General features: G+C 44.4%; 1 protein-coding gene across 3 annotated transcripts in view; it reads right to left on the bottom strand.

The window, feature by feature from the left end:
* Positions 1 to 3155: 3155 nt before the first annotated feature.
* Positions 3156 to 15144, bottom strand: part of Cse1l (chromosome segregation 1 like) — a 34196-nt gene continuing 22207 nt past the window's right edge. For all 3 annotated transcript variants that reach the window (XM_090352498.1, XM_090352497.1, XM_090352499.1), the window contains exons 14-25: positions 14452 to 14513; positions 13086 to 13222; positions 11550 to 11653; positions 10044 to 10141; positions 9090 to 9240; positions 8772 to 8980; positions 8262 to 8359; positions 8080 to 8165; positions 7437 to 7518; positions 5579 to 5725; positions 5026 to 5257; positions 3156 to 3522 (exon numbers count right to left, since the gene is read on the bottom strand). In XM_090352498.1, coding sequence (XP_090208624.1) covers positions 3433 to 3522; positions 5026 to 5257; positions 5579 to 5725; positions 7437 to 7518; positions 8080 to 8165; positions 8262 to 8359; positions 8772 to 8980; positions 9090 to 9240; positions 10044 to 10141; positions 11550 to 11653; positions 13086 to 13222; positions 14452 to 14513 — 1496 coding nt within the window. In that variant the 3' untranslated portion in view covers positions 3156 to 3432. The remainder of the gene's footprint in view (positions 3523 to 5025; positions 5258 to 5578; positions 5726 to 7436; positions 7519 to 8079; positions 8166 to 8261; positions 8360 to 8771; positions 8981 to 9089; positions 9241 to 10043; positions 10142 to 11549; positions 11654 to 13085; positions 13223 to 14451; positions 14514 to 15144) is intronic.

The following is a 15144-nucleotide window of genomic DNA, read 5'->3' as shown; positions in this document are numbered from 1 at the left end:
GTACACAGCTCCCTGCTCCAGTTGTGTACAATCGTGTTTGCCACCCCTTTAAGCTACTATAGCTTTGTAAGTATGCTTGGAAATCAGAGTAGTCCTTTTCCAAGACTTTTGACTATTCTGGATCGATATGAATTTCATGAACTTTAACTTCTGCCAAACCATCCATTTTTTTTGGGGGGGGGGGAGCAGTGGCTTACTTTGAACACATCAGAATTCAGTCATGTTTCCACAGAGCCCTGGACTCCAGGCAGGGCAGTGGGCATCAGAGCACAATCCAGGTTCAGTGATCATCCCTGACAAGGTACCAGCATTTATTCTACATGCACGGCTCTGCTTGTCTCATTGCCAACCCTAGATGTACCATTCCATCTGAAAACGTGCATCTGAGGCCAGGAGCTAACCAGGAGCTTGAGACCAGATTTACCGGCCTGCTCACAGCACTGGGGAGCAAGCGCGCACTGCACTGTCTCCTCAGCCTAGACTGGGAAGAGGGGCTGCTCACATCCCCAACTATGTTTTCAGTACTTGAGGCCAGAATGACGCACTTGACATTTCCCAAATCCATAGGCATTTGTCCAGTAAATCATTGCTGGACTGACAACTACAGAACTAGTCAGTTATCTTAAAACAGCCTTTAAAACAAATATTCTTGCGTGTGGGGTGTGTATGTACGAGTGCTGGCAAGGGATCTTGAACTGTGAGCCTTTCAGTCTAGATAGGCATTTTGGTTCTACCACGTGAGCCTCAGTTCCATATTTGATTTTTTACTGGCTAACTGGAGATGGATGTTTCAAAGATTTGTCTTCTTTGGGTAAGCTTTGAATCCTGGCTGTCAGATCTCAGTAGCTAACATTGTAGACATGAACTGCTGGCAGTTGGCTGTAAATGTGTGTACGTGTGCACACGTGTACGTATGCATGTGTACTGGGGCTTGAATCAGAGCCTGGGTACTGTCCCTGAGCTTTTTTGCTTAGGGCTGGCACTCTTACCACTTGAGCCACAGCTCCACTTCTGGCTTTTTGGTGGTTAACTAGAGGTAAGTCTCATGGACTGTGTTGCCCGGTTTGGCTCTGAACCATGCATGATCCTCAGACGTCAGGCTTCTGAGTAGCAAAGATTATAGGCCTGGGCCAATGGCAACATTACTTCAACAGGACATATGTTAAGGTCTTTAGCAGGTACCCTATATGTACAGGTATTTGCTGAATGATCGAAAACATAATACATAAGTTATAATCTATTTTTGCTTTACCAAGTAAATGTTAATGTCTGAAAGTTTAAAAAAATCATACAACAGTATAGCAAGTGCTACCAACTTTGTTTAGAGGGGGGGAAATAAGTGAACCAATGTTTAAAATTTGTCAGGAGCATAAATTAACTGTTTTCTGTTACTTCCCATATTTTCAAAGAAAAATACATTAAATTTCTAAGCAGCTTTTCAGTGCTTATTCTGTACAGGTTCCTTGTGTTAAGCAATCTGTATGCATTATGTCGTGTTATTCATTTTTAATCTCCGCCTGTTATTCTTGCACACATATCACCTAGGGTGTTAGTACAGTGGACAGATGTAAAGTCCTCTGTTGCATGTTGTCAGTGGAGCATTGGCCAATACTGAGCCAAAGCTGCAGATAAAAGCAGCCAGGAGCTGGACCTAGGGGTAAAGTGCCTGCCTAGCATGCACAAAGCCCTGGGTTAGATTCCTTGTTACCACATACACAGAGTGGCACTGTGGCTCAACCGGCAGGTGTCTAGCCTTGAGCAAAAAGTGTCCAAGGACAGTTCCTAGGCTCTGAGTTTTAGGCCCAGGATTGGAGGGGGGGGAAAAAAAGTGCACCAGACTGGGCTGTGAGTTCAGCCTAGTAATAGAGTGATTGCCTAGCATGCATGAAGATGCAGGAAATGGTACTGTAGCTCCACTGTGGTAGAGCGCTAGCCTTGAGAAAGCTCAAGGACAGAGCTCAGACCCTGAGTTCAAGCACAAGGACTGGAAAAAAAAAAAAAAAGAATAAAAAAAAGCAATAGACTACTAGGCACTGGTGGCTCATGCCTGTAATCTTAGTTACTCACAAGGCTGAGATCTGAGGATCGCGGTTCAAAGCCAGCCTGGGCACTCGAAAGTCTGTGAAACTCTTATTTCCAATTAATTACCAGAAAACTGGATGTGGCACTGTGGACTTGGCACGGGGCTCAAAGTGATAGAGCACTAGCCTTAAGCTCATACTTGTAATCCTAGACTCTTATCTCCAATTAACCTAACCACCAGAAAAGTGGAAGTGGCACTGTGGCTCAGGGATAGGGCAGTAGCCTTGAGATGAATTCAGAGCTCAGGGACAGTGCCCAGGTCCAGAGTTCACAGGTCCAGAGTTCAAGTGCCATCACACACACACACATATGCATGTTTGCACACGCACGTGCACGTGCGAATTCTAGGCCAGCTTGGCATCTACTTAATCAACCTGAGTTGAAGATGCCAAACTTTCCCCAGCAGCTCAAGCAAGCAAAGCCAAACCCGACCGCCGGTGCTCGCTGCTCACTGCCCTTCCACCAAGGACCCCGTGAGGACCGTGAAGCCGAGGAGTAACGTGGGGGTCAAGACCAACAGCACCTGCTGGCAAGTCAGAGAAATGACAGCATCACAGACCTGGGCTGGGGAGTAAAGGGCGCTGGAACTGAGTCACCACCAGTGTGGCACGCTCCCAAGGCCACCTTTCTGGCGAGACCTTTCCCAGCAGTTTGTACTGCCTGCTACCTGGGAATTGCTACAAAGTTCTAGGAGATCAACTCCAATCCACGCTATTTACCTCTGCAGCCCCATTGCAAAAAAAAAAAAAAAAAATTAAAACCAAAAAAAGACAGATTGACCTGAGTTTTAAGTGTTTTAGAAACTTGGGTTTTTATGGAGTTCAGAGGGTGAAGTAGATTTAACGAAATTCATTTTTATAAAAGTATCAGAGAGCACCAAAAATCTATCTTCAGATGTTCTTAGATACATATGTTAGGTTTTACTTTATTGCTAATTACAGACTTAAACTAGGAAATGTGCACTGCTTGGCAAGTTACACCTTTTTTTTTTTTTAAACTTTCTCACATTTCCAATAAAATCTTAAAGAAACAGACGAAACATACAAAGGACAAAAATACCAACCAGCAACAGCTTCAAAACAAAAGGATTTAGTAACAGAAATTAAGTCTCCACAGTCAGTATGTCAAAAATGTAAAATTATCCAAACCGTGCAAATGCTCAACTCAGATGTCCCACACCGCACCACGGCCTCCTGTCACCCGCCACCACCGCACTCACTCAGGCTGCAGCTTCTGAAAGCAGCATTCAACATCCTTCACAAAATGGAACTGGTGCTTGTTTCAACGCGGCTGAGCTCAGGCCTGCGCTCAGAAGAGAAGCCGGGAGTGGCCAGGTGGTAGTGTGCGGCATCACAGCAGGGTCACGCTGGCCGCCTGGAGGTATCCCTGGAGATACTGCAGCGCTTCCGCGTTCAGGCTCGTGCTCACCATCGAGGGAACCTGCAAGGGAGGGAGGGAGGTGCTGTCCTAGGTGCTCACCACCTCTCTTTTCGCCACCGGCAGGAGCTGCCATGGGGTAACGGTCGGAGGAGCAAGCCAGCCCTCCTCACTGTCGACCGCAGTCTCAAGTAACTCCACTGTTTCCTTATCTTCAAAAACAGACAGCTGGGGGAGTCTGGCCTAGTGGTAGAGTGCTTGCCTAGCATGCTCGAAGACTCAGGTTTGAGTCCTAGGTACCACACACATGGAAAAAAACCCAGCTGGAAGTGGTGCTGTGGCTCAAGTGTTAGAGCTCTAGCCTTAAGAAAGCCCAAGGATAGTGCTTAGGCCCTGAGTTCAAGCCCCAGGACTGGCACCAAGAAAACACACACACACACACACACACACACACGCATGCACGCACGCACACGACAGTCTCTAGGGTATTGGTGACTCATGCCTATAATCCTAGGAGGCTGAGATATGAGGATCAGGGTTCAAAGACAGCTCAGGCAAGATTTGGAGACTCTTACCTCCTATTAACCACCAGAAAATTGTAAATGGCTCAACTCTAAGTGGTAGAGCTAGCGCCTTGAGCCAAACAGCTCATGGGACAGCCCCCAGGGCCTGAATTCAAGCCCCAAGACCAAGCAAAAAAGTAAGAAAGGACAGTGTAAGCCAGGTGCAGTGGCCTATAACCCTAGCTACTTAGAAAGTGTACATGGGGGATTACAGTTTGAGACCAGCGAGCAAAAAACATTTTCAAGGCTTCCAGTGGTTGGCTGAGACAGCATACACCTGCCACCCTGGCAACTTAGGAAGCCCTGAGAGGAAGACTACAGTCCAAGCTGGTGTGGGCAGAAAGCAAGTCTCTGCACAAGGGCATGGTGCAGCTGCTGCCTTGAAAAGGCAGTACAAGCCAGGTATGGTGGTGCACGCCTGTAATCCTAGCTACTCGGGAGAGGCTGAGATCTGAGGATCGAGGTTCAAAGCCAGCCCAGGCACTAAAGACCATGAGGCTCTCATCTCTAATTAACCACTAGAAAAGGGGAAGTGGGGCTGTGGCTTGAGGGGTAAGGGGTAGCCTTGAGCTAAAGAGCTTAAGGACAGCACCCAGGCCCAGACGTCAAGCCCCATGACCCACAAAAAAAAAAAAAAAAAAAAAAAAAAGTAACATAGCAGACACAGGGCTTACTGCGCTGCTTGAAATTCCCTGTAATAAATACTTTAACAGCTAATAAGTACAGGAAGTATTGGCTGTGCTGAAGCAAAACCCCTTTGTACACAGAGAGAAAGTACTGGGCTAAATGTAAAGGTCTCTACTCTTCAAGTAATTCAGATAAAATGTTTATCTAGAACAAAACATGAGGGGGAAAAAAATCCCTCCACCTTTAAAGAAAACAGGCTTTCTGCAAAGTCAGGGGATGCGGCATGCTGGAGTGGCGAGACCATTTCTGCTGAGCCAGGTCCTGCTGCCCGCCCTGCAGTCCAGCCTCGGAGGGCTGACCACGACTGACCACTTACCCTTCCTGGACAGGCCGTGGACAACTTGTGAAGGGACTGTGCCAGGTGAATTTTGGGGTTGTTCACCATCTGACCCACAGGGTCATGCTCTTTCTTCCCAGCAAACGCTAGCTGTGAGAAGGCGGTCTGGTACCCGGGCGTGTCCTCTATGTCGATGAAGTGCTCCTCATCAGGAATGCTGTCATCTTCCGGTAACTCAAAGAGCCCAATGAGAGACTGCAACAGAGGAGTCCTGGATGGGAAGAAAGCAAGAGACACACAGGAACACCCTTTAAAGATTCAAAGAAATTCCTCAAAACCGCACTCCACTTAAAGAGCAGAATGGCCACTGGAGCTTCTGCCGGCCCAGAGACCACCCAGCTCCTTTGACTCCAGCACCACAGCACACAAGAGGCTCGAGAAAGACAGTGGGCCTCGGCTACAGGACCACACGCAGAAGCAGAGAAGGAGAAGTGAGAGCTCGCGTCTATCTCCTGGCCCTCAGATTGTCCAGGCCCAAAAGTAGAAGGGGGAGACGCGGAGGGCATGCTGCAGGGAAGGGACGGGCACCTACCACAGCTTGGTGTATTCTGTATCCATCATTGGAGGACACTCGGTGAGTAATTTGGTTATGCCAACTGCACAGATCTTTTTCTCGACATTTCCAGATACTTTCTGAATTTCAGGAATAATGATTTTTTCCAAAACCATTCCAAACATTCTATTAAAGCAAGATAAATTCAATCACTATTAAATAGATTAAACAGAAATTATCTATTAAGTAATAGGTTGAGTCCAGTGTCTCCTTATGAACAGAATAAATTATTATATAAAAAGGCTACTTCAGGCTAGGAGTTTGGCCTATTGGTAGAGTGCTTGCTTAGCACACACAAAGACTGGGGTTCAATTCCTCGGTACCACATACTTAGAAAAAGCCAGAAATGGTGCTGTGGCTCAAGTGGCAGAGCTCTAGTCTTGAGGAAAAAGCCCAAAGACAGTGGCCAGGCCCTGAGTTCTGGAAGGAGGGGAAAAAAAAAAAAAAGGCTGCTTCTTCAGGGGAAGAGACTGAGAGATGACAAAACAAGAAGATCCTTCGTAAACCTCATTACAGTGTAGCAAATACCCTTAGGTTACCGGGAACTTATGCTTTAGGACAATTTTTCTTCTTTTGGTAGCACTAGGGTTTCAAGTCAGGCTTTGTATTTGCTAGGCAGGTACTCTACCCCTTTAGGCCCCAGACCCTTGTTTGCTTCAGACTTTTCAGGTAAGATCTTGTGATTTGGCCAAGGTCCTCTATTAACACTGTGCACAGCTGCTTTGTGTTCGTGTGTGTGTGTATACATATACATACACACATGTGAGTACGCAAACCCGCATACATGTACAAATGTGTGCATACATGTATGCCTATGAGCCAGAGTTCTATTATTTAAAAAAAAATTGAAGAAATCCAATGACTTTCCCAGTTTTCCTTTACTTTCAAATAAACTTATTCTTTACTTCATTAAATAAAACTCCCTACCACTGCACTATCCAGGAACACACAGAAGCATTCTCCATTATAAACTTCCTGGATGGGAAGTAGACAAGTGCATGAATGCTAACTGCTGCAATAACAAATGATTTGGAGAAGGCCCCAAATTCAAAACCCAGAAAGAATGAGGGGAAAAAAATGTCCCATCACGGTAAGGAGCCTAGAAGTCTTCCATGATGACACATGAAGCAAAATCCTTAGACTTTATGTTTCATTAAGTCCTGTGAAACGTGGAAAGTAGATCAAAGCTGGAACCATTTTCCTCTTCTGGCTAGAGTTTTGCTCTTTAGAAATGGTGCCGATTTAGGCTACCCACTGGTGGGCCTAAGTGTCTTCTTTACACTGGAAACTCTACAGTATGATATTTTCTGGTTAAGGCCTGCTTTAGTTAATCTGGAATGTTTGGGGACAATTCAGGAATAGGGATTTATCTTTCCCTAAATAATTTTTCCAGTTATCCTATGTCTATCCTGGGTCTCTGCTTGAGCTTCCTTCCCCTGCTAATGAGAGAGGATAGCACATGACCTTTGTGCATACATTTAGATGAAGCCAGAAAAACAAAGTGTTCCTGGTCCCAGGTATTTCCTGTGATTTGTGCTGCTAGCCTAACAAGGTGTGTTGATGGGGAACACACTGGAGCTACAGTCAGAACCCAGGATGTGGAGGGAAGGGAGGGGGTGGGCTAACTTTGGGAGCTGGGAAAGTGATCACAGGATCTTCCTTCCACAACTCCACACCTGAAAACAGATACTCTCTCAAGACAGAACCATGAAACCATCTATAAAACAGCTGGTTTGCTTTAAAACAGTAAAAATGGTCCTCCTTTTAAAAATAAAATGCAACTATTTAAAAATACTTTAAAAGATCATTGTTTTTAAAAACAAAAAAACAAACTTACTTTGGTTGTATACCATCAAATATTTCTTGTAAAGCCAGTGCCCCGTATCTTATGCAATACAAATTAATGAAGACCAGGAAACCTGTGGAAAGATCCCATGGTTAGAAAGCACAGCTCCTCCAGAGGCCCACTGACGGCTCTCGTGTCTAGCTGCCACCTTCTGAGGAAGCAAGCACACAGAATTTACCTTCATACTGTAGCCCTTTATAAATAATCTCAGTTATTGTATCTTTCTTTTTTATTTGTCTTTGTGCCGAGCCTGGAGACTGAACTCAGGGCCCACAAACTGTTCCTCAGCTTTCTGTGCCTCTGTTTAGCACTCGACCACCTGAGCCACTATTCCACTTTTGGCTTTTTGGTGATCAACTAGAGATAAAGAATCTCTCAAGACTTTCCTGTGTGGGCCCTCAAACCATGATCCTCAGATCTAAGTTTCCTGAATGAGGCACTAGCAACCATCTCTTATTTCTTTTGAAATAGACACACAAACCAACCCGAGGACACATTATATTAGAAACTACTTATTTGGAGACCGCAGACATATCATTTTATATACTGTTCTAACAAAGTTTATTTGTAAATGAACTCTAAGGGTTTTAGCTACTTGCCTTCTTTATATCTATGAAAACAGAGATTTACTTACTTTTGATAAACTTTGTGGTTTTGGAATTCTGAAGTCTTTGGAAGAGCAGAATAAAGATTTGTTTCCTGTACTGGTCAACGGATTCCCTAAAGAATTAAGGAAAAGCAGCAATATAAATTCCATACTCATTTCTGAGCACTTGGTGAATGCTTCTTTCAAGGCACAGGCAGTGTGGGACTCACAGTGGCATGTGCTCTATAATACTGTTGAGAAGATAAAAGCCTTGGTGGTCATTCGCTTTGGATGCAATCAACTTCTGGAAGACACCCAGTAACCCGGGCTACGACAAATCACAGCAGACAATCAGCAGTCAGGGAAGTCACACTCGCCCACCCACATGTTGTGAAAAATGATCCACACTTAAAGAGGTCGGCCTCTCTCTTTATTCAGGCTGGACTGAGTCTGGCATAAGCTATGTGAGTTCTTGAAACCGAGCCATGTGGCTGCCATTTCCACCCTCACAGACAAATGGTAACTGAGGATGGAGGAGAGCAACGCATGATGAGGCTGGTCAGGAAAATGGTCCCACGGGTGGAAAATGTCACAGTAAAAGCCCCCATGTGTGACTCATATATACGAATAAAAAAGAACAAAAGGCCACGCAATTCAAACAAATACTTTCCATTTTTACTGAATCTAACTACTGTGAGTGAAAGAAAAAAATTGTAATTTTCTATTCCCAATGGACTCACGATTTTGTCGGCAGCAGCACTGGCTATGGTGTTGGACCCTCGTTCTAAGAATGCCTGGAGGAGCCTCACGAGGGCCGGGATGTTCCCTGCTCTTTCCCAGAGTACAGGCTGGAGGAGGTGAGGAAATAAGGCCATGTAGGAGGATGGGATGTCATTCTTGTGTGTTTCCAGCAGCAATGACATCACTTGAAAGACATATGGGACGAATTCTGTGGAGAAAGGTGCCCATGGGAGCAGCGGAGTGGAGCTGAGCGCAGGCCCTGCAGGGCGCAGTGCTCCCCACTTCCCCACAGGGCGCAGGGCAGGGCTCATGCTTACCCTGCACATCGTTCTGCAGGATTTCAGTGAACACCAGAAACAAAGCTTCCTCGAAGTTGACAACAGCAGCAGGGTTAGCTTTGCAGGTTATTCTTATGGACAAGCAAATTGCCTCAAACATGTAATGGTTAAAGTGTGGTTTGCTTGGATTCTGAAATTTTAAAACAAAGTCACTAATTAGTCTGATCATTTTAGTGACTACAACATAGCTAACTTTCTAGAACACATTTAAAATAGATTAACATCTACTCTGCAGTAAGGGGGAAAACACCATATAAACTCAACTAGTGAACTACTAGTCTGTTTGCTACCCTCCAAACTGCAGGAACACCATTTGACTTTTTCCCCTCAGTTCTGGGGCTTGAACTCGGTCTGGGTGCTGTCCCTGTGATTTTCCAACCACTTGAACCACCATGTCACTTCCAGCTTTATTTGAGTAGTTTATTGGAGATCAGAGTCTCATAGACGTTCCTGCCCAGGCTGGCTTCAAACTGAAATTATCAACACTCAGCCTCCTGAGTAACTAGGATTACAGGTATGAGCTACCAGTGCCCGGCTCATTTGAATTTTTTTTCTTTTTTGACAGTCCTAGGGCTTGGGCACTGTTCTTGGGCTTTCCTCTAGGCTAGTGGTCTATCACTTGAGCCACAGCATCACTTCCAGCTTTTTCTATGTATGTGGTACCGAGGAATCGAACCTGGATCTTTGTGCATGCTAGGCAAGCACTTTAACCACTAGGCCAAACCCTCCGGCCTCTCATTTGAAAATTTTAAAATGTACACAAGTTTCATCTTCCAGAGCTATAAAATGTGCTTCTGCGCCACAGACTCAGCCAGCCAGCCCTGAAGACAGTGCCGGGAGAACATGGCGGTCAGGGCCCGCCTTCCTCCAGCCTCCTTCACACCAGAGGTTCTGAATGGAAACTGCATGGAGCAGGTGAAAGTCCACCCTTACCTTACTAACAGCTAAGAGCTTCTGTGTGAGCTGAGAGATGAGGGTAGGGATGTAGGGGATTATGGCTTCTTGTAGAAGGGAGAAACTTCTCATGATGGCTGTAAAATAAAATAAAAAAAAGCACCAACAAAAGATTTGGTAAACTTTACAATGAAACACTGACTAGAAGAAACAAAGCCTACGGATTAAATACAATTTAATGATACTTAGATTCCTTCCTGCATTTAGAAAATTTCCCTTCAGTCTAAAATCACTGGGGAACAGTGTGTGCTTCCAGAAGGCCCTAAGCTTATGGAATTTAGAAAGGCCTGTGACAAACAAGCAGAGGATTAGGGAGACAGATGGGAGTACTGAACAAGGCCGAGCAGCACAGAAAGGTCTCAAGACTTCTACGCAAAAATCACTGGCAGAAAATGGCTAGCCTTTGTCTAGAAGAAACTCAGCCTGGCGTGTTGGCTTATGTCTATAATCCTAGCTACTCAAGAGGCTGAGATCTGAGGATCAAGGTTCAAAGATAGCCTGGGCACAAAAGGACATGAGACTCTAATCTCCAATTAACTTCTAGAAAATGGGAAGTGGGGCTTGGCTCAAGGGTAGGGCAGTAGCCATGAGCTGAAGAAAAAACAAACACAATCTCATCTTATAGGAAAGGGAATGTCAGCTACTCATTGTCCCCCAGATTTAGCACCCACAGGTAAAAAAAAAAGTATGCTTAAAGTCTCATACTGTAAAAACAATGCTCATTAACTGGTGTCTAGAAACATCTGGATAACAGTCTGCTTTCCACAACCTCACTTCCACAGTGAGTGCAGACTAAGCAGAACAGGACATTTAGTGAGTGCGTGCTGCTCTCTTCCCTTGCCTGAGCTAAGCCCCCACTTACCTTCCCACACTGCTAGAGAAGCCCTTCCCTGATCCAGGCCAGGTGAGGAGGGACTGAGGGTGAGTCAATCCAGCCATGTTCTGTTACGTACATGGTATTACAGAGAATGACACCGTACCTAAGAACCACAGACCTGCTGGCTGCCCTCTTGTGTGGGAAAGCCACCCTGGCACACACATGTGTGTGTCACAGCTTTGAGTTGCATTTCCCGCCATCCAGACACAGTGAAAGGAGTGAGACAGGCCCTGGACTCAGCAACAAGAAGCTCCTAACTCAGCACCTGGCAGATGACCCAAAGGCAGGTAACCAAGGAGGGCTGGTGGAGTCGACCACTCACACCACACTTGACCACACCCCAGAGCAGCAGCCACAAACATTTTCATATGAGTTGATCTCTGCTCTCAAGAAAGGAAAAGTGAGAGTGCTACAGTTTCTGTAACAAGCTAACACACAACATTTCAGAAAACAAGCAGTACACAAACCATGACTTTTCACTTTATATGTAATTCTTGACAACATTTGGTTTGTGAACTACACACCTGAAGTATAACTGGAGAGTTAGCTTTATCAGAACCTGAGGTTAGACACTTGGTTATGGTCTGCTCACCAGGGAAACGGCCTACCTTTCATAATATATTCATTTTCTGAAGAGCCAGGAAGTGTGAGAGCTTTGAAAAGGTTTGTTAGCAGAATCTCAACAAACGGTGCGATTTCTGCAGCTGTAAAACTATAGATGAAAAAACAGCTTTCAGTCACTACCGCCTGAGATCGCCCCTGTGGAACTCCCTGGCCACTACCAATCACACTTCTTGGCATGAACAAGCCATCTCCCACCACTGACAGTTGGTGCACAGCTTAGGGAAGTTATTGTTTGCATGTGCTCAAGTTACACTCCTGGTCAGGTGAACAAAACCCCGGTGAACCCAACATCACCAACACTGCAGAGGTTGTCCTTGGTTGCCAGGCGTCGCTGGCAGGGGCCCCCACAGCCTTGGGAATCTCCGCCGTCATGTAGGTACCATGTTCTCAGCCTCAACACAGGTCCTGGTTGAACTCAGCTAAAAAGATGTCTTTCTAGCCCTTAACGGCCTGAGGATTCTGTACTTTAAGTTCTTGGTGAAGAAAAAAAACTAGAACTGTTTTCTGTCTCATACTCAGAGCCCAGTTTCCAGAACTAACTGTGAAGAACAGCCTGAGAAACATGCAGACCGCCACTGCACATTTCAGCCATACACTGGGCCAGGCTAGAGAATTTCTTTCCATTGGCAGTGTGACATCTAAGAGCCTGGCAACTACACAGCAGTGCAGGAGTCTTGCTGAAAGGACCACTGTTGCAGCTGCGCTGCACTGCACTGTCTTAACGAAGGCAGCCATCGGACAGGTCTGTTTTAATTGCCACCTCAAGAATCCCATCATCCCCCTCAGCCTTGACTATTAGACCAAATAAAACTAGCAAATTCTTTCTTTTTTTTTGTGGGTCATGGGGCTTTAACTGGGCCTGGGTGCTGTCCCTGAGCTCTTCAGCTCAAGGCCACTGTCCTACCATAGAGTCAAGTCCCACTCCACTTCCCGTTTTTTAGAGGTTAATTTCGAGATAAGAGTCTCAGGTCCTTTTGTGCCTGGGCTGGCTTTGAATCTTGATCCTCAGATCTCAGCTTCCTGAGTAGCTAGGATTACAGGCATGAGCCACCTCACCCGGCTAAAAGGGGATTTACAGGACCCTCTGACACACATTCTATCCATCCATCTTACAATATTTCTTTTGGCAACCTGTTTCAAATCCTTTTGGAATGAAAATATAAATGAATAAAATATAATTTGCTTTTTTTTTTTTCTTTTTCTTTTTGCCAGTCCTGGGCATGAGCTCAGGGCCTAAGCACTGTCTCTGGATTTTCTCAAGAATAGAACTCTACCACTTGAGCCACAGCACCACTTCTGGCTTTTTGCTGTATATGTGGTACCGAGGAATCGAACCCGGGTCTTCATGCATGCTAGGCAAGCACGCTACCACTAGGCTAAACTCTTGGCCCCACTTTTTAAAAAAAAAAAAAACAAAACTAGTGCTGAAAAGTTAAAAACATCCAGAGAAATCTGACAGTGAAGTATATCCCTTATCCCACACTACATGTTACAGAAACTGCTTAGAATCCAACACTTACAGAGTGGCGTTGTTAGGCCCTCTCATGGTAAACAGCCTTTCCAGAGCATGTGCTGCATAAGTATGAACAACAATGCTTTCTGCTTGAAGATGATTAATCAAGAGGGGAATAGAGACTAAAAGATGCTCTTTTGGAACCTGGAAAATACAATAATATATATGTTCTAAATAAGAGACAATCAGAAGAGATGAGATGGTATGTAAATTTTTAATGTGTCTTTTTCCAGCTGTTACAATGGCAAATGATATAGCTAGGAAATCAAAACTTCCATCTTCACATCAATTCATTCCCACTGATTTTTTTCTAATTCTTTTGAACAAGACATCAAGAGGAATGAAAAATTTTATGGATAAGTGAATGGACCATAATATTATAAGAAACAGCAGATAGAATTCATCAATCTTTTTTTTTTTTTTTGGTGGGTCATAGGGCTTGAACTCTGGGCCTGGGCGTGTCCCAGAACTCTTCAGCTCAAGGCTACACCCCTACCCCTGGCCTGGATGTTGTCCCTGAGCTCTACAGCTCAAAGCTACTCCTTGAGTTAAGTCCCACTTCCCATTTTCTAGAGGGTTAAATGGAAATAAGAGTCTCAGGTCCTTTTGTGCTCAGGCTGTCTTTGAATTTTGATCCTCAGATCTCAGCCTCCTGAGCAGCTAGGATTTCAGGTGTGAGCCACTGTGTCCGGCTTCAGAATTCTAAGAGGCATACTTTTGACAAAATTTAAGTTATTTTAAGCTTTTTTTTTTTTTTAACTGTATTTACCTAGGGATAATATCCTAAGGATATAAAAGCACAAATGAAAGTACATTCAGTGATATTAGAATATTACATTTTAAAACTATATACATCTATCTTAATATAAATAAACTTATATAAATATCACATAAAAAAAAAAGTAAAATAAGCCAACTGCCAGTGGTTCATGCCTATAAACCTAGCTGTTGAGGAGGCTGAGATCTGAGGATGCTGGTTTGAGCCAGCCTGGGGAAAATCTACGAGACTCTTCTCTAATTAATCACCAAAAAGCCAAATGTGGAGTTTTTGCTTAAGCAAGTAGAGCAGTTGCCTTGAAAAAGCTCAAGGACAGGCAACTGAAGACATAATCAACCACCAAAAAATGTGTGGCTGCTTGGGTACAAACCTTCAATGAAGCTATAATAAGAAGACAAAAGACTAGGGATCTAGATTGATGGCACAGCGTTTGCTTAGTGTGTGAAGTCCAGGATTCAATTTCCACCGTGACAAAATCAGAAATCTAACAATGTTTTTGCAAGATGTGATGTCTGAGATAGCTGCACAGTTGACTGGTGCAAAAGCTGTATAGAGGAATTCCTCAGTGCCCTACAAAAAGTAAAAAGCCACTTACTTGGTTCCTAAAAATCATAATGTATTTGATGCCATCAGCTTTAAGCACAGGAAATTCATTCACTATTAAAAAAAGAAAAGTCACAGTTACTTAAGTGGTTAAAACTGTTATTCCTAAATCGGTAATATTATCAGAGATTTAAAAAAGAGTAAACAAAATGTCAAGTAAGCCAGGCACCAGTGACTCATGCCTGTAATCCTAGCTACTGAGGAGGCTAAGATACAAGGATAGAGGTTCAAAGCCAACCAGGGCACAAAATGTCCCTGAGACTCTTGCCCACCAAAAAACAGAAGTGGCTCCACTGCTTAAGTGGTAAAGCAATAGCCTTGAGCTAAAGAGCTCAGGGACAATGCCTATGCCCAGAATTCAAGCCCTGTGATTGGAAAAAAAAAAAAAAAAAGTAATTAAAGTATAACTGAGTACCATGTTGTAATGTTTCCAGAACTGAGGTTACTCTAAACCGAAGCAATTTTAAGTTAAGATCATTCTCTTCAGATAATGGCAGGGAAATATACTAAACATCCACCAACTATTAATTCTTAACCAGGTGCCTGCAATCCTAGCTACTCAGATGGCTGAGATCTAAGGATTGTGGTTCAAAGCTAGCCGGGGCAAGAAAGTCCATAAGACTCTTAACTCTAATTAACCACTAGGAAACTGTTAAGTGGCTCAAAGTGTTAGAGCGCTAGTCTT

Source organism: Megascapheus bottae, chromosome 18 (genome assembly GCF_031878675.1).
Source record: "Megascapheus bottae isolate mThoBot1 chromosome 18, mThoBot2.hap1, whole genome shotgun sequence".
NCBI lineage: Eukaryota > Metazoa > Chordata > Mammalia > Rodentia > Geomyidae > Megascapheus > Megascapheus bottae.
The sequence above is the reverse complement of the archived record's forward strand: the minus strand, read 5'-3'. Positions and strand labels throughout refer to the sequence as shown.